Source organism: Scophthalmus maximus, chromosome 8 (genome assembly GCF_022379125.1).
Source record: "Scophthalmus maximus strain ysfricsl-2021 chromosome 8, ASM2237912v1, whole genome shotgun sequence".
Classification (NCBI taxonomy): domain Eukaryota; kingdom Metazoa; phylum Chordata; class Actinopteri; order Pleuronectiformes; family Scophthalmidae; genus Scophthalmus; species Scophthalmus maximus.
Genome location: NC_061522.1, coordinates 7819792 through 7847781, shown reverse-complemented (window position 1 = coordinate 7847781; position 27990 = coordinate 7819792). Strand labels below are relative to the sequence as shown.

At 41.6% G+C, this 27990-nt stretch overlaps 1 protein-coding gene across 13 annotated transcripts in view; it reads right to left on the bottom strand.

The window, feature by feature from the left end:
* Positions 1-159: 159 nt before the first annotated feature.
* Positions 160-27990, bottom strand: part of gab1 (GRB2-associated binding protein 1) — a 52150-nt gene continuing 24319 nt past the window's right edge. For 3 of the 13 annotated variants that reach the window (XM_035636770.2, XM_035636781.2, XM_035636780.2), the window contains 12 exons: positions 15997-16125; positions 15461-15626; positions 12744-12972; positions 12471-12563; positions 11308-11993; positions 9751-9845; positions 8927-9227; positions 6431-6523; positions 4719-4812; positions 3925-4048; positions 2115-2243; positions 160-1995 (listed from right to left, as the gene is read on the bottom strand). In XM_035636770.2, coding sequence (XP_035492663.1) covers positions 1837-1995; positions 2115-2243; positions 3925-4048; positions 4719-4812; positions 6431-6523; positions 8927-9227; positions 9751-9845; positions 11308-11993; positions 12471-12563; positions 12744-12972; positions 15461-15626; positions 15997-16125 — 2298 coding nt within the window. In that variant the 3' untranslated portion in view covers positions 160-1836. Of the gene's footprint in view, positions 1996-2114; positions 2244-2885; positions 2962-3924; positions 4049-4718; positions 4813-6430; positions 6524-8926; positions 9228-9750; positions 9846-11307; positions 11994-12470; positions 12564-12743; positions 12973-15460; positions 15627-15996; positions 16126-19756; positions 19972-24147; positions 24304-27990 lie in introns of those variants that run through there. The other 10 variants (XM_035636772.2, XM_035636773.2, XM_035636782.2 and 7 more) reach the window with 10 other exon arrangements.

The window sequence follows — 27990 nt, the reverse complement described above, 5'->3', positions numbered from 1 at the left end:
CCCACTGTGACTGAAAAGACAATTGACTAAACACTCAAAATGCGCAGGACATAATCTTACTGGGGATTTTTCTTCCCACAGTATTTCTTCATCTCCTCTTTTCCTTTGTGATTTCCCAATCATAATTGAAAATCGTATTAAAGAAAGACAACACCTGCATAAGAGGTTTGATTTTATTTAGTCCACTTTTTAAAATTTACATTTTCTGTTGAGATTCATTAAAAAAGATAAAACCCTCATCAGCTTTGCAGTCTGTATCACAAAGAGACTGCGGTAAGGAAAGAGTGAAGTAGAATTTAGACGACTTAGTAGGCACATTTTTCAAATGATATATGTTAATCTTACACATGGCAAAATATGTACAGCAATGACTTTATCTCGTGGCAGCACATGCTTGGGACTTTTGACTTAGAGTTCACAGGTTAGTAAAGCACAGATTTATGCAGACAAAGACTTTTTCACTGTCTATAAAAGATGCATCTAGTTGACTACGCGTGGCAGTCGATCTCCCAACACTGTATGCCACTTCGATTTGAATTTAATAAAACCTAAGAGGAGAGAGAAATTAGGAATATCAATGATCTTGTGAAACTAATTGACCGACACTTGTCAAGCTAAGCATTTTAACAGACTTTCGCAAATGTATCTCCATATGAATCAACAGTACTGAGCAGAGAGTGGATACGACATCCACCAGATGAAATAACTTGAGAAATAAATTAGAAGTGGATAGCTGTATTAGTTTGTATTTATAAGAGTACCTGATATTTTCTCTCTGTAGCCTAAGTTTGATACCTTTTGCATAACTTATAGAAAAACCTGTCACGTTCTAAAAACTCACAGTAATTCATTCATTAATCACAAGTCCTGATACCACCTAAGACAGGCACAGGATTCTACCCTGCAGAATCCACATACCTTTGAGCCAAACACACTGGAAATTCCATACAAATAAAGGACACTTTTCATGTTTATATACATAACACTTTTGTACAGTCTTTGCACTTCCATTTTAACAGATTGAAGCATCTCCACTTACAAAGTAAATGGATATCAAAATCATGTTCAGTGGATTTAACCTTGAATGAATTCAAAGCTTTAATTGAGCACTTAGTTACATCTAAAATAAACAAGTTCAACTGCCTTTGTATTGAAAGAAAAAGGGTAATAAAATTCTAGGGATCTGGTTTGACAGTTTCAATTTCAGCCATCCACTATGACACAGTGAAGAAATAGTAAAACTGACCTGTGAACAGTGCCCATGGAAACACCCTGCTCAAACAGGATAAACTCAAAAACCAACACTGTTAACTATTAGCTCTGCCAACTCGTTGCCAAGTGTTGCATTGTAATGTGATCATGTTATCAAGTGATTTCACTTCAAAACAACAGCAAACAGCATTATAATTTAAGGAAATGTTAACTCTGGGTCAGCCCACTGGCCATTGAAAGGTGAACAACAGAAAAAAACTAAAACAAGAAAAAAAATCCAATAAAGGAGGCAGTGAACGTTCAAAGTTCGTGAGTCCACTTAAGTCAAACCCGGAGGACAAGTCCAGTCATTCCACCTGCTTTCATACTGCACACAGCTTATTCCTGGCCCGCACCTCTTCCTACAACTGTACACACAGTGCTGATTTTGGTCTGACAGCATTGTAAACTAAAGACAGTTGCTGAGTGGCTATAAGGCTCCACTGGCCTCGACACATAAAGCATCTCGTTGAGGTGGAACACGACAGCTGGACCGCCCCAAAGCACAAACCACAGCCAACACGGGTGAAAACGGCGGAGCGGTTTGGGGGTTTGAAGGGTGGGTTGGCGGCTAGGGCAACGGGGTCACTTAGGTCCTTTGGAAGGGGTGTCCGTCTCTGTGGATTGGCGGCCATCATTCCAGGCCTCCCTGGTGTCCTTAAGGGCCTGTGTCCGTTGCTGGTCCACAACTACATAGTCAACGCGCTCATCCGATGCTGCCATACCAGTTCCATTGCTTTTAATCTAGAGAGGGAAAACCAAGATGTTCGTAAAGGTCAGAATTGGAAAATCCATAGAAGTTTTCACAATTGTGAATGTGCGGCTCAAGGAGCTGGGGTAATCATCATCATATTCCTTCCTACCTTCCTAGGTGGGGTGGACTTGCCGGAGTCAAGATCCAAATCCAGGTACTCCACCTGTTTGTCTCCCTTTGGCTTTATCATGGGGCTGCTACCACCATCCGCGGTCATGGGCGGAACAAGCTTCATGTTCTACACAAGCCAGAAAAGGATGTTTTTATTGAGAGAAGAGAAATGCTGAGGCAGTGTCAGAGTAAAACAGAGCGCAGGTTCAAATAAAACCCTGTGTTGTCACAATAACCAAAATGTCTTGGATTACAGATTTGATATATCTGAACTATCAAAGAGTTAGTACTTTCACACCAAGTTCTGTGAGCCCAGATTGTATGTTTAGATATTTTATGGAGCTTTCCATGTTTTAAAATTGAATAAAGCAGTGGTTCAGGGACACTGTATGCTTTTATGTGTTTCTGTCATTATAGCTTAACATTAAATTTAAAATAAGGATAAAAACATTGAGTCGAAAAAAAATCAAAATTATAGTATTGTGACAACACAAAGGTACATGTTGGACCTATAGCGTTGTTAATTTCTAACTACAAGTGGGATGGAGTTATTAGAACAAATAGTGACAAAACTATAAACATACAAATTGTAAGGTAAGTGATGGTAATCCAAGCCACAGTTTGTAGCTGGTGTCAGGGGCTGATATAAGCACTGCAAAGTCTTTTCCTTTTACTTCCTTTATTTCTCATCTACTAACGCCTGAAACTGGTGACCCCTCGTGTTCTGACAGGGCAGGCCATGCATGTCTAACCTGGCAACCCTGCTCACCTCCTCTATGGTGTCAAGTTCCTCCACCTCCCTCTTTACAGGGGTGATGGGGACCGTGCAGTAGAAGGACTCCTCTCTACACACAGTAAGAAGGAAGTAGCCGCAAAGACGGAGGAGGGGGAAAAAAGAGAACAAAGGATGGTCAAGAACAAAATGCAGGAAAAAGAAAATGAAGCCAGAGCCTAGCGCAGTCAGAGAAATGAGGAACTAGGGAGAGAGAAATTAGCGTGAGTAAAGAAAGAAAAGGAAGTCAGTGGACAATAATTAAGCAAATGTTGGGAATAGTGTTACAGCGAGAAAAATAGGAAAATGCTTTATCAAATACCCGGACTGTAAGAGAAAGTATCCACTGTTGACAGAAATCTCATCCCATCAGTGTATAGCTAATGTGCCCAGTATTAATCTTCAGAAATAAAAATGCTGAAGAAATCAAGTGTGCCTTTTTCATTAGTTTATGTCTACAAGACACTTTTACTTGACTGAATTTCACCGACTGCCTAAATAAAAAAATGGGTCTTTTGAACAACAGTTAGGGTACTGATTTAGCAAAAACAAGTATTCTTTTTTTTCTTTTTAAACAAAAATACAGCAGGATAAAAAAACAGAGGATAAGAAAACTGAGTGGCAGGAGGAGAAGAAGCTGCAAAGAAAAGAGTTAAAGTGTTGAGGAGTCCATCTGCAGCAACTAGTAAATAGTCCAGATTAAAGAATGTCCCAGGGAGAGGAGCAAGGACTGGAAATTAGATTTCTAATACTTTCTGGACAAGTTGCAACTTGACATTGTAGGTTGTTTTATGTTCAACCCTAAGAAGTTTTGTCAACCTCATACCAAACCTTCTAATATATTTATGGTGCGTCTGTTGTACAGACTTGTACTGTACATTTTAAATGATTTAGGGACAACCACAAAAAATACTATCACAATAAAATCAAATTAAACATTCATCACGTTTCCTATAGCATTTTCTGTGATTTGAAAGGTAAAGAAAAAAGTAATCATGCAACTTCATATATCAGAGGATAGTTTTGTGTTACATACTGGTTCATCTGTGGACATATTAGAGACCATGGCTACATAATTCTCTTCACAGTCCTCGGAGTCAGTGCTGGAGGCCATGCTATGCACTGACGGGGGTCTCGCTGGCATTGGAAACCTAGAGAGACTGAGCAGCATTCACAATGTTTACACACCGACTTCCAGGCAAATGCAGTCTCTTGTGAGTACACAACATAATACAGACATAACATCCACAGCTATAAGCCGCTGCAGCCAAGAAGTTCCCTGCGGCACTGAGCACAGGAATAGACCTCATCCCAGATAAAGCCAACAAACTGCAGTCGGTATAATGCAGCTCTGATCCCAGACCTATTTGTATATGAGCAGTGCTACTTTGGTCACAAAGTGACCACAATAATGCATGAAGAGTTAGTGCCTACATCTTCGGCTAATTGTATTCACTACAAAAAGGTATGTTCACACCAAAAGACATGTTCCTACAAAAGAGAACAAATCCACCACTGCTTTTTTGGGGTAATATAAAAAGCGGGTGAGACAATGCAGATCATTTCCATAAAAACATCGCTGGCTTTATCCACCAGGAGATGAAGTGCAGCAATTTATTATCTTTGTCCCACATTCTGAAAAGTTCAATTTTTCAACTTTGAAAAGCAGGACACTCACTCACATAAGATGTTCCGCAGCATCCCCACTCGACTTCAAACCAAAAATATGAACAAGGCTCGTGGGAAGGCAGAGTGGTGTGAACATGCCCTTAGTTGTTAGAACAATGTAGAGTTATGAAAAAGGCTCCGCACAACATTTTAGATACTTACTCCCGAGCAAATGAGCGTGTGACGGGCGAACGGACAGGCGTACTGGGCTCCTCCCATTCTGGCAGTGGTTTGATCTCCAGTGGAGCTGGTTTTCCTGAAGCAAGGCACACACACCAGTCAGTCACTGCTTGAGACACACACTTAACCTTCATGTGTGTAAGGGTGGCAAAGTTCAACAGCAGAAACCATTGCATAAAAAGTTGAGTTACTCAACATATGTGTGCATAGTTTGGTGTCGTACATCACAAAATGACTGGAACAAATTACAACATAATAGATTTACATGTAAACCGCACAACCATGGCTCATATTTTCCACTTCTCTCAACAAAAAAATCTAAATTAACAATGTTAAAAAAAGACCTGAAAATCAGATTGGCTGAAAAACTACAGATTCTATTAAAAAAAATCCTGGCAAAAAATAATTATTAGTACTTTTTGCTGTGCACCTCCTTCTAATTTCATTATTTAATGCTTTACAAATTACAAATGAATGAAGAAACCAATAAATAGTATTTAAGAATGTGTTTGAATTTTTATCCCTGCAATTTATGTTACCCAAAGTATAGTAAACTACTATTGTAAACTGTATGTACACAAGCAGGAGAGTGAATATGGTTATTCATGTGAGTCTTTCCATCATTGGATGATGTGCTAGATATATCTGCTTCTCTCCAGAGCCCATGCAAGTGATTTTATGATAAATGCTACAACAGCAATTATTATTAAATGCAATAGCCACAACGACTAATGCATTTCAATGTGTGTTTCTGAAGCACAACATAAAAAAATAACACATATCAAGAAATTTTTGGGAATAGAAATGTTAGTAAATTATGGCCCTTGAACGAGGGGATATTTAGGGAAGGTGGGATAAGAGTTAGGTTTTAACGGTATGTTGCAGCTGTTCATGGCCTCCATAACTGTGACAAGTGCAATCCACCGTGCATGAAGTGCACACCATTACACCCCCTCTGGTATTTAGCACATTAAGGGGGTTTTCACACCTGCACTCTTTGGTCCGGTTAAATTGGACTGGTGTAAACACGGCAGTCGCCATCTGGTGTGGACCAAAACACAGTTCATCTGAGACCATTAGTCTGGTCCCAAACCAACTCTAAGGGGGGTTTGCTTATGGCGGGATTGGGGTCCGACCTCGATCTAACCCAACTACAAGGTACACTACTACTACGTAAGTTTGAGCTAAACTGGCTCCTGTCGTAACATGTGCTTAGCATGCAAACTGTAGCAGCCTGTGGAGAATGAACTGAGATCTCAATTGAACTAGCAACAAGGAACCTCCTTCTTTGTTATGATCATAGGGTCATAACATACTCCGCTTATTGATCATAACACAACATTTGATCAATAAGCGGATTGAAAGTTGTCGTGTAGTCGTAAAAAAAACTCTGTGTTTACAAACTGATTTGGACCAGAGCAAGATTAACTATACAGTAGGTGTGAAAACACCTTAAGAAGGTTTTTATTAAGTCTATTTGATTTCCTCTGGATGACTGTGCTCTTCACAGATAGTAAAGTGTGGTGTCTGCAAACAGTCAATCTCTTAAAGGACCAACTTGCTTGAGAAACAAGAAAAATCCCACAGAACCCTACCGACATCATGCAAAAAGTCGAGATGAGATAGAGTTTGGACAGATCAGAGAATGAAAAGTTTTCAGGTACACAAATGGCAGATCAGTGTGGGTTACCTACCCTTGCGTCGTCCCCTTGGGAATTCACCTACGGTTTGAGAGTCGGTTCGCTCTAAACCAACACCTTTTGCTCTTATTATTTTAGGACTCTGACCTGATTGGTGAAAGAAGACTTTGCTTATTATAAGATTTTTGGTGATTACAACAGTTAGGATCGGACTGTAAGAACTACTCTGCCATGCAAAGCAAAAAGACGAGACTTTGAAGACACCCTCACGAACACCCAATCACCTTTTTTTGTACAGCACAGTTATTAGGAGGATGATTGTCATGACAACAGCAGACCCATACTGCCCAACATGCACCTCACTCCATGCACCACGGCTTCCCACACAAAGACTGACATCACAGCTGTGCATGCACGATGAGGTGTATAAGCACTGAGAGTACACGGAGAAATCATGTCATGGTGAGAAGAGCACAAACAAATGTGCAGAACAGTGGAACTTACTGATGAGGCACGTAGTTTCTTTTTACACTAAACACATTGATCACCACATTTTTTTGGAAGTTTAATCCATCACAAATAGTGTTAATGAAAAGAAATGACAGCTGATGACTCGCTGCTGACTGGCCTTGACCACAGATGTCAAAACCTTCACAATGTACAGACGAGATGAGCCGAGAAAGAAGTTCACGAAAACATGTATATCGTAGATAGAGACGAGTAGAATTAATCCAGAGTGAAGATGAGTTTTTGCATGGCTCATGGTAAATAGAGGAATAAAACAATATCCACGGATCAATCAAAGGAGCAGGTGATTTATTCTAAAATGTATTAATCAGTACTTTCGACATAACATTCCTCATTTAAATTGCTCTGATGTTGCTCATTATCATTTACTTATCTTCAGTGTCAGTCTGATTATCATACTCACAATATTCAGTGATTTCTACTTAACAGATTTTTGTCCATATTCTGAATTCACAATGCTTTATGCTGGTCTATGTGCAACATTAAGCTGTAAGAAGATCCAAGAGGGCTGAATCTACACTATGATATCATGAATCACCATTCAAATCATAAAATACAAAGGTCTTTAAATCAGTGTGATGCCATCAGAAGAGAAAGCTAATGAGGATTTTACTTAACCAGATGCTATATCCTTCTGTCTGAGTTCTCCTAAAACAAATACCGTCAAGTCAGTCACATAAGATGCTGTGGTGAACAGTGCTGGACGGTGAACAAAGAAGGGAAAAAGAAGAAGTGATTGATAGCGAGTGAAACTGAAAATGACAGAGCCCCAGCTACAAACAGGCAATATTTTTGTTACTCTCTGGCTTTGATGGAGGACAAACTTCTATTCTACATCTACTGGATCAAGAACAATAGTCTTGAAGCTGAAATACAGTGGTACCCCTCACATTTGTGGCACCTATAATTATAGTTTTTACAGGCTGATTTTTTAATCAGCCTGTAAAAACACAATGGTAGTAAACCTCTGTTTATAAATGTTGGTGGTAACACTCCAATACACCATGTACCACAAACTATTTAACATGCAGGATTTAAGGGTTGTAAATACTCTATTGTAGTGTCCCCTGTGCCAAAATGATTGCAGGTTTTCAAGACTGTGAATGTACATGGAAGTTTTATGAGAATTTTCTAGTTGTGGCTTTGTTGGGGAAATATGAGCGATGCCCTCAAATTGGTTTGCCTGTAGTAGAACTCTCAAAATGATTTGGATTAATTATAATCTATCAACTTTAAGTCCTGAAAAAAAATGGCAGGGAGGATTCCCCTCTGATAAATCTCCATAACATGTCCCTTTGTCCTCAGTGACATTAACAACCCTAAAAAAGGTTTTAGTTTTGCCTGTGTGATGACTCCTTGTCTCTCTTCAGCTCTCTTTCTCTCATTCCCATTACTCAGGCTTTCACTCTGCCCAGATTTTCGTTCCCTTTGCTATTAGGTCTTTCATCAAAGAGCTCCATTCAGATGAAGGGAACAAAGGGGATGGACGTGACCACTCTGGGCTTCGGTCACTCAATGGCACAGGGACCAGCCCCCTCCAAAATGGTGGACAGGGCCTCTCGAGCTCGGGACAAAAGTGCTTTTGACAAGGGGCCTAACTGTGTTGGATATAGAAGACGTAGCGGGACTAAACTCATTTATCAAGAGGTGAAATTAGCTGGTCAAGGACAGGCACAGAGGACGAAGGTGGCATTTAAAACACCAGACAAACCAAGGGAGGCAAAATAAGAGAGAAACTTTCACCATATTAATGATGGAAACTAAATTATGATAAACAAAGAGATCGCTTTGATAATGTTTTTGAAATGACCACTTTATGACCATGAGCCAGCACTGTGAGGAGAGCAGCAGAGTGTGAGACAGAGCGTGGAGTTGGATTAGTGAATTCTGAGCAGACAGACACAGGTTAAGACTTCAGCACACACATAAAACTGACCACACCAACGTGACAAATCTACAGAATATTTACAAACTCGTACAAAGTCGTAGCTACGCATGCATACACACCGACTATCTGCTCACCTTTGCGATCAGGTTTGAGGTTTCGGTCCACAGGCGGGGGCTGGCAGTCACTGAGCATTGGCCTGCGAGGAGGGGTCTTGGGACTAGAGCGGAATCCCATGTGTGCGGGCGGGGGGACCTGCTTCCCCAGGGAGGAGAACTCCATGGTGCTCGGAGTCATGGGCACATAGTTGGGTTCGTGCATTGGCTCTGACAAACTGCCCGAGTGATGATGTGACGGCGAGTTGGCACTCATGGGTACGTAGTTCTGGTCCACCTCTTCTGTGGACTGGCTACCAACTGGCATCATTCCTTTGTTTTTCTGAGGGTTCACAAACAAAATGAGACACGGATGTGTACGGCTGCCTCTAAAGCAGAAAACAAAAATGATGTGGTAAAAGTAGCATTTCTGAAAGTCGTTACACTACCAAAGATAAAAATTGCAGTTTGTTTTGTCAATCTCCCTGTCACACAAGACTGTAGCCTTTGATTTGATTGTGTATTTCAAGAATGTACTTTATGCTATATTGTGCTTGTGCACAAATGTTAGCCTGGAGAAAGTAACATTTGAACGATACTTTTTTTTTTTGATTCCCTGGAAGGTGATGGGGAAACTGAGCACACAATATAATTCAGATTTGTTAGTCTTCTCCTGCCATGGGGCCCCATGACACAGCTCAATGTCATGGAGCAAGGATATAAATGCAGCCTTGGAATAGAGTACAGGGTATTGCAAAAAAAAAAAGAGAAAAAAAAAGGCCATTGCTCTGCGCAGAAAACCTTTCCTGTGTGTCACTTCTTAAATCCATAGCGTGTATAAACAGTGTTATGAGCTCATGACTTACGAAGTAGGTGTTGAAGCTTTCGTTGAAGTCAAATGAGCAGCTTTTGTCCGAGGGGAATGATCGTGGAATGTCATAGCAGTCCTGGGATCCGAAATCTGCAAAGAAGCGCATCAAATTACAACATGTACATACAATTAAAATAGACACTGGAAGTTAATGGGATAAACAGTAGTAGTAATAATAATAATCTTATCTGTGGAACACATTTGTAATATTACATTTAAAAATGTCATCCTAATGATTTACACAATAAAGGCCTGCTGAACATTTTCTTATTTCATGACTATGCAAAGATTAATTTACTTAGCGGGACAGAGCTAAGGGCTCTAATGTCAGGTACATTACTGATGTTTTTTGGCATACTCATTATGCACTGATGAAGCCTCTAATGCATTTCACTTGCAGCCTCAAGAACCACAGCTGTGCTGAGAAGAGCATGCACAGCAAATGACAGTGTCGGCTGAGGAAGACTAAGTGGGTGAGTCCATGAGGCAGGTCATTTTAAAGAAAAACTGTCTGCTTCCAAACAAAACAATCCACATAAGTTTCTAATAGGTCAGATGAAATCCCATGCTTATCACAGTTCAAATAATTCACCTATTCAATGTGGGTTTTTTTTTTCATTTTGGTTTATCTTACACCTGTGGAGAGCCTGGTCTGTGCATTAGGAACCAAAATGCGGACTACTTTATATTATAATTTAACACAATTATCATAATAAAGGCATCTCTTGTTGCATGAAAATAACACAGGAAATGGGGGGGACAGTGTCGTTCCACCTTAAAGCCGGAAGAGGAAGAAGTCACCCAACCAGATACGATATCTGCGTAAAAGGGAGAGTCGGTACGGTGGGACACCAACGTCGAGGCCGTTGTGTTACACTTCTGATTCCAGAACATCGCCGAGCTATCTATAAATCACACACCGGGGGCGGCAATATGCCGGCTTAGTTTGTTTAGTGTAAACAAGCAATGCTGCAGATAAATTGCTGTTATGTGCTATGGAACGCCTACTTTAATGGATGAAACAGTGTTTTAAACATGAATGTGCTGTCAGAAGTGCTTGTTTTTATGTTAGAACTAAGTATTGTTACCATTATATAAGATTGGAAATGCGGCAAAAACCATCGTCAATTTCCTCTATCATCGAGACCCTAAAGGCATCTGCAGAAAAGCTCTGTGTTCAGGCCTGACAAGCTTTAGACAATTTTATCGATTGTGAACAAAACAGGAGAGCATAGGTGCAAACCAGGATTGCAGTGAAAACATGCCAAGAGCTCGAGCGATATCTCTTATCATCCATCAAAAGAAAGTGGAAAGGGAAGGGACAAGAAAGCTCTGCAAAAGCCTCATATGGCATCTTATGATGTGTCAAGTTGATAATAAAAAAAAAATATCACTGCACAAAAAATGCCAAAACTTTAAAGAGGAAAGTGGCTTTGTGAGTGAACGTGTCCTATTAACACTATATTTAGATTTTGATATTTTAGGATCATCAGGGATATTTTTAGGGAAAATTTCTACTCCAAGGGCAAATTAAAAAAATTCCGACACAAACCTTTGCGGAGGCGTGAACAGTCCACAGTGCCAATAGTGTTGCTGCGTAAGGCCTTATTCCCAGCACTAGTAGGCACACAGTAGTTCCCATCTGTCTCTGAGGCTGAGCGAGGCACACAATAGGTGTCTGTAGGTGAGCGCTCAGCAGGGGGCGGTGGGGGTCCTGAGGTGGAACTGAGCGAAGGCTTAGGTGGTCTTGGAGGGGGGACTACATCTCCCCCACCCTCTGAGCCTCCGACACCTGTCGACGCTGACAACGTGCGGGGCACCTGGTAGGTAGAGTTTGCGCCAGGTGTGGGTGGAATATCATAACTGATGGAAAGGTTGCGCAGCTGCGTTTCCATCGAAGGCTTCCGTGATGGTGTGTTAAAGACATAAACCTCAAAAGCGTCCCCGCTGTCCGGGTGGGCTGGAGGGGAGGAGGCCGACTTTGGGAGCAGCACAGTGTCCTGGGAGTAGCTGCGAGGCAGGTGGTAAAGGCCGCCGTCGGTCGAGAGCGAGGCACCACGTGACGGAGGAGAGTCGTAGATAGAAGAAGCCGAGGCGGGGGCCGGGTGCTGAGGGAAGAAGCCGTTGTGCGAGTTGTGTTTAGCCGAGGAAGTGGAGGATGTAGGCGTGCGGTGAGAGGGGAGGTTGTCGTTCAGGTCCGTCTCTGAAGAGGTAGACTTGGAACACTCCGCATGGGCTCTGGGAAGAAAACACAAGAAAATCAAATATTCCCCCCCAAAAAAACATGCCGATTTAGAGATGTTAAGAAATCCACACAGTCACAGTAAAACTTGACGGCTGTGTTTGCTAATATTGTTAATAGCCCGACACCTCTGATCACTAATCTTTAGCACACCAGGCCATACGAGCATCTCTCTTTGGGTGAAGTGGACGACTGGTGTGACTTGTTAGCTGTTAGCTGTAATTTCTAAACATGCAAGTGATGTCGGTCAGTTTTGATCAAGAATGGGGGCCAGATGCTAAAGATTGAAACACCTACAAATCAACACTAATATTAATCTACGAACGGCATGTAAATCCACAGTACAGTGCACTACGTGTGTATGATGTGTTGTGTGTCTCTGTTCGTCTGTCTTAGTTTATTTAATTTTTTTTACAAACATGTGTAGCACTCCACACAAGCAGGCCGTTCCAGCTGGATGGCTGGCCACTCACAGACTAGCCTGTGGGGGAAGAGTCTTGCTCTCACACTCCTCCAGGAGCAAATACTCCTGGTCTCCCTCCAGTGGAGAGTGAAGCTGTACTGAGCTACACACACACCACACAGCAGAGACAAGGACAAGAGTGGCAGTACAGGTGAAATGTACAAAAAGAATAAATGGGCTGGGGGGGGGAGGGATGTGCAGAGAGAAACATAGAAAAAAAAAGACACTCATACATAAAATATACAGTACGTATAAGAGTACATTGACACGCGAACAATCTCACCTGTTGGGTTCAGGCTTTTTACTCTCACAGTTGACCAGCCACAGGTAATCCTGAGGCTCCTCTGAGCTGGACTGAGAGTCCAGGTGTCGCACACTGACCGGCTGGTATGGAGGAGGAACGCTGGACAGCACCGCAGCTGCTGGACCGACAATATTACCCAGTGCCGGATGAGGAGGGGTGTCCACTATCAGGCCACCGATGGCTGACTGGTGAGCAGCTTTTGCTGCCTCTGGGAGGACAGAAACGAGAAGATGTGGGATTAACTCCTCTCAAAACTGTCTATGCTCATGTTGTCTTCTTTTCAAGCCATGTGACCTCAAAACACATACACACATTCAAATTAGATAAAGGGGTTTCCACAGCTCACTGTAGAGGAAGTGGGTTTACGCCGCTGAATTAATGATCACCTCAACGAACAGAGGAAATTATTACATTTTACGAAAAAGTAAATATAAAGGGGGGAAAATCAAGGGTGCTATTTTGCACACACAAAAAAGGAAATATAACGAATGAGTGACATGATTGTTGATGATCAAGTGACTAAATGTCAATGACTAGATGTCCGTTAATGACTGATAAGGCTTACACACTGAAAAGTTGCTTTGTTGTGATTAATCAGGGCATTGCAACACACATTTGATCATCATCAGCAAGATATACACTTTATGTAAAGTTGAAGTCAGATATTAGTCGGCAGAACTTGTATGAACTGCAGCAGCTGGACTTCGACTGAAAACATTGGATTTACTGGCTTTGTATTGATCCTACTTTAATTGTGATGTTGTATTATGACCACATTTTTGTTGTTTTGGTTTTTTTTTCTAATCCTACTGTTCCACCGTACCACTTCTTGGTAACCCTTGGTTCCTGACCGGAACTGGCAATGACGACTGATGTCAAGTTTAATCTCACTGCACTCATTGCTTTGAGTTTACCCAACAACAAAAAAACATCATTATGAGAAAGTATTTTCATCATTCTTCAGCACACTAGTGAAACCCATTTAAAAACTTGGTAAACAGTCTGAAAACTCCATTTGCCTTAAAAACCCACAAATTCTTTCTGAGACCACGTTTCCTCCAGGTCTCTGCTTTGTCACAGTGAGTTTCCGAATACTAGACATCCTTTTCATAACCGTCTGCTCTGGCCGACTGTTGTAGAGCAGAGATGGCCGATGTGTACAGTGGGTGAAATATATCTATGCTTTTATTCCACACCTTTTTTCTACTTCCTCCTTTGACGAAGTTCTTCTTCCCACTCTCTTCCATGATTGCCGTGCTTTTATCACATGCAAGGTAACCACTTTCTCTTCTTTTAAGTCAATTTCTCTCTCGACATGCATCAGTTGCTCCTCTCTCCTCTGCCACCTTCTGCCCTCTTTCCCATCTGTTAGTCAAATGTTTAAATGCTGATTCATATACAGGGAAAGGTAAAATCCCCTCTGCTCACATAAATATATATATAATAACACCTCCTACAATATCTCTCAGAGGCTTTGTTCCAAAACCCACCTAATGTTCTCTCCTCTAATATCTGCTCGGTCAAGAAGCATTCTAGCGTGGCCACACACAACAGAAGAGTGGGAGTTGGGTCTCACATGCAGAGAAGTGCAAGTGGCCACAAACGAGGAGAGCCAAGGACACTCTTTTCTAAGAAGAACTGTGAGCGAAGCTATCTGCAAAGATCTTTGTCTCTTGACCTAGTGTCTCCTTGAATAATCACACTGTTTGTTTTCACATCAGGGCTTTAACAGCCCTTTTCAATAAATAAAAACTGTAGCAGAAGTACCATGAATGTTGTTATCAGGGTTGCCCTGCAAAGCTAGCTACGTATCTGAGGTGGAGGCATAGTCACAATATTGTGGAAAGGACGACCTTGGTGCGGCATGATTAGTGACTCAGTTGCCAGGGTTAAAAAGTACATTCTTCTCCTAGAAGAATCTTAGTGTCGTGATGTCAGCCAGGGAAATAGTGCAACTCTGAAGCTGACGCTCATTACACTAAGACGCTTACACATTCAGATAAGGAGAGGGAGAAAGAGGACCAAAACTGAGAGTGCAAACAGCGCAGTTTGCAATTAGGGCTTAAAGACAGAGGCGAACAAGAGAATCAGGTAAGAGGGGACAGAACAAAAGAGAGAGGCATTGAGAGTGAAAGGCACGCAATGCTTTGATTATCCAATACTAGGAACTGGAGTAATGTGAGCTTCAACACAACACATGGATCAACACATGGATCATTAGTCTTTGACTGGGAACTATGCAGAATAGTGGCATTCTTCTGGCACATTAAACTCCTTCACCTCACTCGTTGAGAGGGAAGGAGGCAGACATTTGAGAGGTCATACAGTCAAAAGAGACCGGTCAAACTTACAGTAGGTAGTAGATGAGCTAATATAGTTTTTTTGTTAAATTTTAGCAATATATTCGAATACTGCAGGTGGTGAAATGCACCCTGATTTAAAGCCGTGACACAGGAATCCAGCTTGTGTTTATGTATATCATAGAAGGTGTTTAATGAAGAGTGTTTGTGCAATCGATTCCACTGCATCTAAAAGAAACACGTCTGTGGTGCGGTGCCTATACACTGTACAAACTGTAGTGTGGCCAGAACTACTGAATTGTTTTGGATTATCTGGGCTGAAAATGATCGCGGAAACTAACTGCAAAAAAGAATTCAGCACTGGTTGTAAAATAAATATCTAAGGCAGATCCTTACCGTCATCAGTGGGATTAAAACCACAGATGTCGCAGATGCAGCGAACCCACTTATTCATCTCCTCTTCGGTGTCCGCCACCAGGTAGAAGACACGGTCAATGGTCTTGATGTCGAATATGAAGCTATGCTCCAAGTCCTTCTTGTTGAACGTCAGCCCAGCGTCCACCTGAGGGGTCAACCGACAAGGGCTTCACTTAACAAGAAAAAAAAACGGAGGACTAAATATCTACCAGCCAGACTATTAAAGCTTCCCGAACGTAAAACCTCCAAAAGCCACATTTTTGGAAACAAAAATAATTGGGCATCTTCAAAACATCTTCAGAACAGTGGCCTGTTTTTGTTAGACAACCTGGCAGGTTTTTCAAATCTACCTTTTATTTATTTGTGAGGTAAACACATCAAATAAGTTATTGTGAATAGACAGGGGCATCAATTAGAGCTGGCTAAAACTGGGCTCACTTAAGAAATAATTCTATTTGCAGAAATGTGGAACAGGCCTCTTCACTTTGCAGGCTGGTAGCAACACGGAACCGTACCTGCTCACACAAGTTGAGATCGATCACGCGGATGGGCTTCTTGGTATGGTCATTCTTGTAGTATTCCAACACATCTGGGTCGCCTGTCAGACGGCCACTGCGAAGAACAAACCACCGCTTCTTCCATGCCTGTAGGGTGAGCACAGAAATGAGGCCAAGGGTTAGACGGGTGTTCTCACAATGACTGCTCCATTCCCGACTGACCGCAGGCTGGCCAAATGCTTTATTTTTTCGAGTTTAGCCAATGTGCCCTAGCATAGCTAGTGTCTCTGTGTGCATTCTCCACCAGCTGCACTGCCCTCGCTGAAGAATACCGGGGGCCAGAGGGGAACAAGCCCTGCAACCAGAAATATGTGCCGGGGATAACCAGAACAAAAGCCACATAGTTTGGTTTAGCACCCTGGCTGCAGTGAATAACCAAATCTATAAGGAGAAACAGGCAATTAGGTCATTTCTGCCAAATGGGATTTGTTGTCTGTGAGGACAACAGGCAGTTTAAATTCGGACATAGCAGAAGATGAAAGCAACATAAGCAGATAAAATGTATGACTTCAGTTTATATAAACATAGAACAGTTTAATTATAAAATCCTTATCTGACAGCACATTAAGGATGTAAAAGAGAAAGACAATGACAGACCACTTATTTCCCTTCTTATCAGGGATAATTCAATAAATCAGTAAGTGATTACTGAGGCTACCCCCTGTGCCACTGTTAATTTAAAATACTACTTCAAAACTTTACATACCATGCCTGGATGTCATATCATGGGTTTGATCGTTTAAAAGATAAAGGTCAATGAAAGGGAAAGGCCTCTCCACACCTTCAAAATAAATACAAAGCCAGAAGCTGAATAATTTTGCCACGACAATGACACCGTACCCCTGCTTGTATTATGATGTTTGGTGAACATATCTAACTGTGATTAATTTAAATGCAGACTAAAGGGGGGGTCACAAAGTTTTGGCTTTCTTGAGTCATGGCAGTTTCAAAATAAGCTCTCCACAAAGTACAAGCAAGGATTACCAGAGTTGGTGGCAAGATGCAGTTTAGGGATTTATCCAAAAATGTTTCACTTCCTCCTTTTGCCTAAGTAAGGACACTTTGTACAAGTTTCAACAGCCAAATAGTGTTGTACTAAAAACACATGAACACCAAAATGAGATGAATAGCACAACTTTCCCAGCATTGCTTGAAATGATAGATGAGACTCAGTGAACAAACAACCTCGACAGAGATTGGACAGATCAGGAAGCATACCGACAGAGTGTGAGGAATGCTAACTAAAGCTTTGTTGTTGTTGTTTTGGGGTAAGAGTTTGAGAGTATTAACAATGCTGTGGGCTTGGGTTTTTTTCAACCCTTAGCTGTTTTCCAATCCACAGGGTGTCCTTTGTTAGTGGGCCAAGCCCCGGACTGAGACAGCATGAAGAGCATCAGACCTTTCCCTCCAAAAACAGGATGCAAGGCCCTGGATTTTTAAGGCATACAAAAAAATCCCAAAGCACTAAAATATTCAATAACATACAAAAAGGACCAAAAGACCATTCACATCCCACACTGACATACTGCACACACACACACATGCAGCACATGTCTCACACACTGTTGTTCAAAAGGCCCGCATTACATAATCACACCCACATCAGTCCAATTGAGGAGCTTAAATATCAAATTTGCACGTAAAGGCTAAAGTGAATGAGCAAAGACAACACTGGTGTGTCTGTGCTGGTTGGATAAAGACAGTGGGTGTGGAGAGGGGACCTCTCTCTCTCTCTCTGGCACATGACAAAGCAATCCTGGGTCAAGTTACCCTGTGGGGAACAGAAGGACCAAGAGCTTGGGTTACAGCATGGCCAGGCCCGCCCAGGGTGAGAGTTGTTGACAACTGGGTGTTGTATATGCTCAGGACAGAGGCGAGTGAGACCTGTTTGTCAAAACTGCTCTATAGTCACTGAGTAGTGTTCCTTTTAAAAATTTGTAAGAAAACAGGTCATCTACAGTTAAATGAAACAGAGTAGTGTGTGGATTTCCCAAAAGACTTATTGCTGCTGAATCAAAACCACAAGCTGAAGACAGAAAGCTAACAGAGGAACCACATACTGCAGATATGTCAATATCTTATGTCTTTGTCAAGCTTTATAAAGTAAACGTGACAAACACATTCAAAACACAGGTGTCTGCACTATTACAAAACCAAACTGAACCATGGCAACACTGATGCCCCAGGTTCACAACAACGTGCATCTATTATACAGTTATTATTTAGTAATACAGTATGAAAATAAATTATACAAAAAGGGACGCAATTATCATAAAGGGAAACAAAAAGCAAAAATTAATACAGCAGGAAAAGAGAGACAAAATAAACATGAATAAACAGACCCACATTTACATATTTAATTGACAAAATACTCACAAAACAAAAATAGTGAACGGTTCATTGGAGAGGAAAAGTCAATATGTGACCATAAAAGGAATACATACAGTGTTCGATATTAACTCTAAGAGGCACTTGACCCTTAACCTTTCACTTCATTTACCAGGGACTAAAGTCACTTGCCGAATTAAATATTCATTTCAACTTGTTGATTCTTGTTATGAATATTATTAAAGTGGCTATGGTGGGGAAAAGCAAGTCCACAAGTAAACTGCTCTAGTTACCAAAAATATACTTCCAACCCCTGAGGCGATACAGTGTTACGGGTCAATCTCAGTTTAAAAGCATAGGTTAGTGATTCAAAGAGCTGCAGCCCTGAAGAGATTTTGCACCCGCTGCATGGTTGTACTGCTAGTTCTAGGGTGACAAGCTGTGTGGTAGCTGGAGCATCTCTCCACAATCTGTGTGCATTCACACAGCTATCCTCGTGCCCAAACACACACAAATTTGCTCTGCTTTCTACCACTGATTTGCGCCGATCATTCAGCACCACACACATGCATTAAAATAAGCATTTACATGATAATAAATGAGTGAAAACACTGTACACAATTCTAGCTAGGATAGCTAGGCCACATCACACCGACGTGCACGTATTATACACACTTATTATACACATAAGATGCCAGACAAGTGTGAGAAATCAGTTGAAGGCAAGAAATTGGACAACACATTTATATGCACCACTGCATTTACCCTGTTATAGTGAAATCCAGCAGTGGCTAGTAATCAGCTTTCTTCCCAACCTCCTACATTGAACCAATGCTGGCGGATTTAAAGTATATTAGTAGTGTGTTCCTTTTTCTAATAAGAACATTTGGACTGGCAGCGCAATGTGTCTGAATTTTAAAGTGCAGTTCCACTAAGGGGATTGCTTCATTCAGACTGCAGTTGGGCAATATGGACCAAAAATCTTATCTGGGCACTTTTATGCTGAATGGCGATACATCATGTGTATCTCTGTATTTTCTAAAAAGTGGGCAGAACGATGAAAAGTCAGAGACACATGTGAGATATCACAAGTACTTGCAAAGATGGGGTTTCCCTTCCCGTTTGAAAATATTAAGCTGCTGAACATGCAAATAACAAAATAATGTAAAAACAGTGCCTATGTTTAACAATTGGCCCATCTCTGAGAACACACCTTGATATTTTTGCCTCGACAAAAACAGACTGAAATATCATAACGTATATTACAATTAGAGGTTTTCCTTTCCTGCTAACCAAACCAAAAAACAATAAAACATCTTTTAAATTCTCCAAAGAACTTGAACCGTAGGTGTTTTTTTGCCAAACTCTGGAGTTGTCCACCATTACATACCTCCTTCCGTGGCTCATGAAGAAGACCATGAAGCTTTTGGTCCTGCCTTAACTATTGCATATTCCATTGTAGCGGGTGTTGTGTTGAATTAAGGGCCAAATCCAAAATAGTCAAACCCAGATTCCAGGGCTTAATAACTGCAAGTTACACATACATCTATTCCAGCCAAACGTAATACACCAAGAGATTCTGAACCACTCAAGCTCACTCAACAATCAGGGCCCACTTCAGCTTGTAGGAGTCTAGTGTTCACTGCACCAGAGTGAGGAATGGGACGGCATGGGACGAAACTTGACTGGGATGGGGAGGGCTCCCCTGGCATGGCAGCTGTCCCCGCCAACCCCTTTCTCTCCCCCTCCCCCTACTTCCAAGCGCCCCTGTGTCTTCTGATAGGGTCAGACACAGGAAGAAACCCGCTATTCGCCCACCCAGCTCCTACAGCCTATGGGGTCCAGACAGAGATGGTATTGAGGGTCTGACTAAGAAGATGATAGGGGAAGGAGAAGGGGGGTGGGGAGGGGGGTTAGGACGAGATGCCAACTGAGTGGAGTCACGCTGCCGTCAGAGGCCTCCTAATCCAACATCACTGGAGCATGACAGAGGCAAAAGGTCTCATCCAACTCTAAGCTTGAAAGAGAAAACATGTAGTGAAAAAGTTAGCAAGAATAAGAGTCAAACTATGTCTTTTAAATACTGACTGATAACTGACACATATCACAAATCTCATCTATTATAGCTCATTTGCCTTTGCTTGTGCTACCAAACAGTGTGGGGCTGTCAAATATAATGATATATATTGTGTTACGATAGAAAAACATCTACCGGTTGTTTAGTTCGTTGTACCACATATCACTCAACAAAATATAATCATTTAGAGGATGCTGACGGAGGAGAGACACAAAACTACAGTCAGGTGCTCAAAACAAACCCCAAACTTAGACATTGCAAGACACCACAGGGCAAAGAATCATGAATATGACTCTAAATTGACCATAGGTGTGAGTGCGATGGTTGTTTATGTCTGGATGTCAGCCCTGTGATGTGCTGGCTTCCTATTTAGGGTGAACCCTGCCTCTCGCCCAATGTCATGAGAATAGTTGCTCGCGTAGCATCCTGCCAACACCACCACTCAAGCTCCACCAACTCCAGCTTTACTGCGCTTAATAGGCTAATTGTGCGCCATGGTTTAGATAGCTTAATGCAGCTTAAAAGGCCTTTAAGTGCTCTAATTGCTAATGCTAATGTACTGCCATCACAGGCTGTTAAACTGCATACTTAAACTCCTCCTCTATATCTCTAATGGTAAATGATACAGAGACAGGCTGGGGTTTCTGCAGCTGCAGCAATTGGGATGTCAAACAAGGCAGTTTTGTCAGGACATGGACCAGTTTGCTGTTTCTATGACACTGGTGTAAGACAATATGTGTACAGCGATCAGAGTTTGTGTGCCAAGTGGTTCATGTGTGCCAGTTTGTGTTTAAGGTTTTATATATAAAATTCTTTAGGTAATACAGCAGCAAACAACTATTTAATATGTAAAGATATAGCAGGGTAATGGTGTCCTGAGCAGAGAATTACCTCTCCAAAACAAACGGACCTGGTAATTTAAAATGGAACACTGAACGAAGCAGTTTCACAATAAAAATGAATGTTTCTTAAACAATATTCAACCGATGCAGGACGTTAAGGATGGGCTGCAGACCATTAGCCGAGCTGCCTCTGATGTTCTTCATTCAGGTGTTTTTTTTACCAGGAGCCAAATTATCAGCAGAGCTTTCCCTCTTTCCCAATCAGACCAGGAAATTAGGAAAATGACTGATATGACAATAGGAAAGGTGCGTTATTACCTCTGCACACATTTGATTTGTGTTTCACATCATTAAATGAACTCTCTCCAGTTCCCTTAGGTGTTAGCATCAGCATTAGCTCACAAACTCTGGATGCAGAGTTAGCACTTCGCAGCATGCGAGTGGCCGGGCCATCTGTCCCGTCTGAGTAGGCCGTGGGTAAATGACCTGCACCCCAGCTGCACTGACTCATCCTGACTGGGACAGCTTCGCTGTTTGTTCGTCAGAAAAACCCAGTGATAACGGCCAAGCGAGGGAGCGACGGGGCGAAGGATGAGCACAGGGCGAAGACGAGGGAGAAGAAGGTCAAGATTTTGGGCGATAACAGAACAAATTAGTATGTGCTATCATTTCATCTGAAAGAAATCACCACCAGACCACATTTCATGGCCAGGCAAAAAAACAGACCACCTTTTTATGGTCAGTGGATATGACATAAAGAGAAACCATTCTGATATTAGCTTAACGCTCACACAGTGTACCTCTCCCGAGCAGGAAATTAAACACACAATAGATTCCAGAGTGTCAGTATTGATCTGTGTACTATTCAGGGCAGGTCTCATTAGAAGGACTAAGGTCACCTAGTGTGATGTGAGAAAAACACAAATGAATCAGGTCTAATCTTACTCAGTGTACATGTGTAAAATAATATATCCATTCATTACATACTTCTGTATTAGAAAACATTTTCTTCTATTTGATTTGCTGTAATAGCTTCAGACCACAATGTTAAATTGGGATCTGGTGTTATCATTTATGAATGCCATGTACCTGAACAAATGCCAGTTTTCAAATGTCAATATCCAGAAAGGATCTGGAAATTTCTCATGATCATTAAGGCTGAGTTAATGAAAGGTTACACTTAAGCAACACAAAAAACAGTTTGATCATGATTGACAAGGCGTTGTTTTAGCGAGTCACATTTCCACAGCAATTCAAACCTAGAAACAAATTCATAACATCTCTCCCGTTGGGCTGTCAAATGCTGGCAGTCATGTGCCATGTGGGGACATGGAGGATTTGGGGAAAACACAAATCGAGGAGTGATTTCAGAGAGTACAAGTGACATTTTGGGTTATTCGGGCAAATATTTGAATATGAAATGACTGCATCTGGTGACGCAGACATGCAACAAAACTTCTAAATATTTCCATGACTCTGCAGTCTGACATAAAAGCATTGAGCAAATGTGCAATCTCGTAGACCACAGTGCTTCCCTACGCCTCACTATCAGCACCCTAAGACTGTGCTGAACAAAGGCTTTTCTAAGAGAGGAGTGTCAAGCGCGTCAGAGGTTTTGGCGCTCTTGGCCTCGGTGACGAGGTCTACAGAACGAGAAGGAGAGGAGGGACAAAAGCTTCTCTATGCTGAGTGCCGCAATTTGTATAAATCGCTCTTTGTTAGAAAGACATCTCCGGGATTCTTGCTAAACAGCTATTTTTACATCCTTGAGCACCAGAGAGGGCAGTTAACGTACAAGTTAGAGTGCATGTCCTTTGTCTGAGTGAGGCTGTTCAGCAAAACGCCGTCGGCCGTCCGCCTGCTGGAAGGACAGGGAACTGGGATCCAGCATCTTGGATGGGTGGTTAAAAGTTAGGCAATTCTACCACCAGTCTCTGGCCCCAAGGTAAACACTCTTGATTTGTACTGTAGAGATCACCGTCAGGCATGATGGAGTCTTGTTTGCTAAATTCACTGCACGCTCAACCTGATGTGAACCGCAGCTGACACGGCTGGTGAAAGGCGCAATATTCTGTTCACAAATGCCAGAGTAAAAGAACTGTCTGGCTAACAGGACATTCAACTACACGTGTGTGAATGTATCTATCTGTATCACATCTACTTTATATCGCAGATAAAACAGATGGATATATAATAATATATCTTGGTGCGACTAGGTGTGAATAAGTCCATTATATCAATAACCACGCCAGATTATTTAGAAACACAGTATGTTTTGCTACAATAATAAATCATATATTTTTTAAATCCTCTATTTATACCAACTAAATTTGAAATGTAAAGTTGCAGAGTAAAATGAAATTGGGCACAGACATCACTGAGAATTTTGAGTATCTATTATCTCCATTCAGTCCATTTAAGACACAATGCACAGCGTACTATATTTAGCTCAAAGCAACACAATAATCCAGTTAGTTCCCATTTAGAGTTTAAGAGGATAAACCCCTAATATGTCAAAACCTTGTACCAGTGTTTTTTAAAAAGGAATGTGAATTGATATCACAGGCTCCAAACAAGCTTTGTTGAACTATTGAGCTCTGTGTCGTGATCCCGCAGCACTCGTGGGATAACTCCTACATGTATGGAAGAAAAATGTTGCATAGAAACACACAAACAACTATGTCATTTGCAGGTGGGATTCCTCCACTTATCTTGCAACTGTCATCACCGGGACTGAGAGTGCACCAAATAGCCCATTAATTCTTTTCTTCTTTTTTTTTTAAGAGAGGCTATTCAATATAATCTCTAATTCTTACCGATAAATCATGATGAATATTTTGAGTGTGTGTCTGAAAAGCCTACCTTACATGCTGAATAACCAGAGCAGTTTTCATTCTGTCTTGTAGTTTCTGTCATTGATGGTGAGTCAGCAGGCGGGTTGTTTTTGTTGTTGTTGTTATACTTATTTGCGCCTAAATTCTGACCTTATCATGTCGCAGTGTGTGTGAGAGGGTCTGCAGTTTGAGATCTCTCCCTCCTCTGACTTCCTGTTCTATGTAATCAGGTTGTCCCAGAACCTCATAACTGCCACTGCTAAATCAGAGGGGGAGGGACAAAGAGAGACTAGAGGGTGCGCGTTAAGTTTACAAAAATGCAGTGGGAGTGCAGCCCGACATATTCAACTGATAATAGTGGAATTATTTAATTTACAAACAGAGTTATTCCATATTTGTTACAATCTGGCTCTTCGCTTTATAATTTTGGCCTTTACCGCTATCAGTTATTGTCCAATTTTATTGCAAATACACACCGACTCTGTGACTCTACCTGGCAAAGCTTTCAGGCTGAAGGGCAGAGAGCAACATTGGAGGTCACACGTTTCTTACAAGTGCTGTTTGACCTAATTACATGAAACTCTTAAAGAAATTGGAAGTAAAACTATAGGTACAAAAACAACAACAACAACTGCAACAGCCTTTCTCTTTATTTACATTGATTAAGAATGATCTTTCACTGTGTTGTGTCCTGGCTGACATCAGATTAAGCATGTCAATATGGCATTACAACCTGCCTTTTCTCACCCTCATGTTGCTTCTCCTGATGGACTCTAGCCATTGTTATGTAGTATTGTCCTCAGACTACAGGCATGAAAAAATTAATTTCTTCATTTACATTCAAATCAGAGGTCTGTGCAAAGCTGAAATAATTATAGACAAATCCCTTTCCTTGCATTTCTCTTTCTGGAGTTGCATCTGACGGCTCCATCCTCTTCCCTAGATGTGAGTCTTCTTCTGCTTCCTGGGGAGACTTTATGATTCTGTTTCCCATCTGCACGCTCAATAAAAAATAGGTCAGAGATGCCACAGCATGGACACTTTCCTCTACATGGCTGCTTCACAAAAGCTTTCCCTTGGCATAGCACTGACCCCAAACACTTTTCCTGATTCTGCAAAGATACCTTGTCAGTGACTGGGGGCTTTAAAGGGGCACTAAGCGATTCTAAAGCAATACACGTTTGTGCGCCAAAAAAAGAAATCCAGGTTTTCAGCGAAGCCCTGGCTCTCTAAATCAAAAACAAAAAAAATTGTGCAGGCCACACCTCACACCTTAAGAGACGTGCTAGCCACTGATGCTACAACTTAGGCCTATTGGTTAGCTCGTCTGTCTCCCTTACCCGAGGCTGCAGGTTCGAGGCTCAGTAAGTGCAGTAAAATCACAACAACAACAAAGTGAGAGACCTCTCCAAAAGTGCCTACTACTTTGAGTCAAGAAATAAGATAATCTTCCAGCCCAGATGATTTCAACCCCGTCATTGCTTTGTTATTCAGTCTACTTTAAAATCCTGGTTGATACAACTATTCTTACTTTTTACTAACTTAACAACTGCATGTTGGGGGAAATCGTGTGCTTTTGTGTTGTGTTGTAACACAAAGTGGCCAATCATCAGCACAAAGACAGGTAATGCTGCCGGGTAATCAAAACCTAGTTCACGTTACACAATTTGAAGCCCGATTTTTCACTTGCAGGAAAATTTTGGGAATGCGCCAACAGAAGCCCCAGATCTGAGTCCAGTCAGTGTTCAATCGTTAGTAGCCAATCGCCATTTGTGAGCTCTTCAGAGGCGCGATTCCAGAGGCTCACCCACACATTGCAGACTCGGACTAGATTTCCAGCGGGCTAAATATCTAGATAAATCTGTGTCAACTACAGCCAATGAGAGCGCAGGACAAAGATGATGAAAAACAAAAAAAGAGGCATCATCTGTATGCAAGATGACACAGAAGAGCAGACGGATCGTTCCGACTGGAGAGTTGTCTAACGGTATCTCAATCTGTGTATGTTTGTGCGTGTGTGTGTGTGTGTGTAGTTAGATTTGTAAATGTGTAAAAGAATCTGCAAATGCGTACTGAGTTTTGTGAATGCATACAGGAATCTACAAATCAACTGCGAGGGGAGACAAGACAACAACAAGAGGTGCAGAAGCTGATCCCGATCACAAGACGGCAAGTCCTGTAGTCTGAACTTTAGAAGTCCAACTAATTTCTAAACTTCACAAATGTGATTTGGGGAGAGAGAGTCTTAACAGCTCTCTTCAAGAGAGCTGCGGATAGGAAATAATTATATAAGAACAACCAGGCAAATCATTGATGATTTGATTATCTTGTCCAACCAAATGTGGTTCTCAATCTCTCTGATTATTCTTTGCCACACCCAGACAAACAGTGAGGAATAAAAGAGAAAACACCATGTGTAAAATATAATTTACAAAGTAAATTGAGATTATATCTTTGCAGATGTAAGATGCAACAGCAGCTGTTAACTCCGTCCATCTTGGAGATTCTTTGCTATACGATGCGTCATGGGCAGGAGGCTCTTGCAACATCAGTCTGGGGTTTGTTTTGAGATCTCGACTGTATTCTCATGGCTCTCATCCATACTCTCTCTCTCTTTCTCTCTCTCTCTCTCTCTCTCTCCCTGCACTGTTTGTCATAATTCTTGCATAAGTGGTAAAAGAGGTTAGTGGTGTTCAAGTCTGTTATGGGGCGGGGTACGTGTAAGACTCTGAGGTAGACCTTCTTTTAGGCACAAGCTCCTCGTTTTGTCTTGGCTGGTCAGAGTCCTTCTCCTCCTGTCCTGAACCACCCTGTCCCGTCTCAAGTTCAATCTCCTCCATGTGTGATTGTTTTGACCTCACTTACATTGCCTGCCTGCCTCTGTGCCATGTGCAAGAACGCAAAAGAATTGTCCAAAAGACAAAAGCATATTGCCCTAAATTGTGTGGTGTGCAACACAACGAAATAAACAACATATCTCTATCATCACACACTATATTTGGTCATATCACACAGCCCTGACCGACAAAGATTGACTGTCCCAATAAACCATTTAGTAGGAAAATATAAATGTCTTTTATGACAGCGGAATAGGGTGAGAAAGGGGCTAAAGATAGGACCACCCAGGCAAACAGACTGAAGTAAGAGCAACATTAGCTTATGTGTGCCTCTGTGTGTGTCCTATTGAACACTTGCATGTCCATCCTAGAAACACCCACAACAAAAAAGATGTTTAACTCCCAACTGTCTCTGAACTTATCAATTATCATTCACAGCCACAGCATAGCGCTGCTCCCATGTGAGAGTCGACCTCTTCGTTTTTTGCTCCTCTCCAAGAGAAAACAAGAACAAATCTTTGTTACACTGAAACATCACATCCTTGCTTTGTGTGCATCCGCCCCGTCTTCCCACACAGGTCAGAGACACAACAGTGAGAATCTTCAGTCTCAATTCTTCCACAAGAACCAAAGCTCCAATCTAGAATCCCTCAGAAACTACACATCAGTTTTTAATGTTCTGCAAACCCTTGGACTGCGTACCTCGCATCGGCACGCCAAGGCCTCACATACGATCTGATGAGCCATTTTCAAGTTGACAGATTATTACAAGAAGACTAAATGATGAGTAACAGGTCTACAGAGTACAGTTAGGAAATTTCCATCCTCAAAAAAGCTAACAAATATAAATACAGTGGAGACCAGGGAAGAGTATTTTGGACCTCACTGAATACGTATATGCGTATAATATTTACTTAATTATTTAAAAATCCATTTTAGGAAATAATATTATTAATGATGCTGTAACAGAATACGGACACATTTCTCATTCAGAATTTTAAATTACCCAGCTGTGAACCACAAAATAACAACTT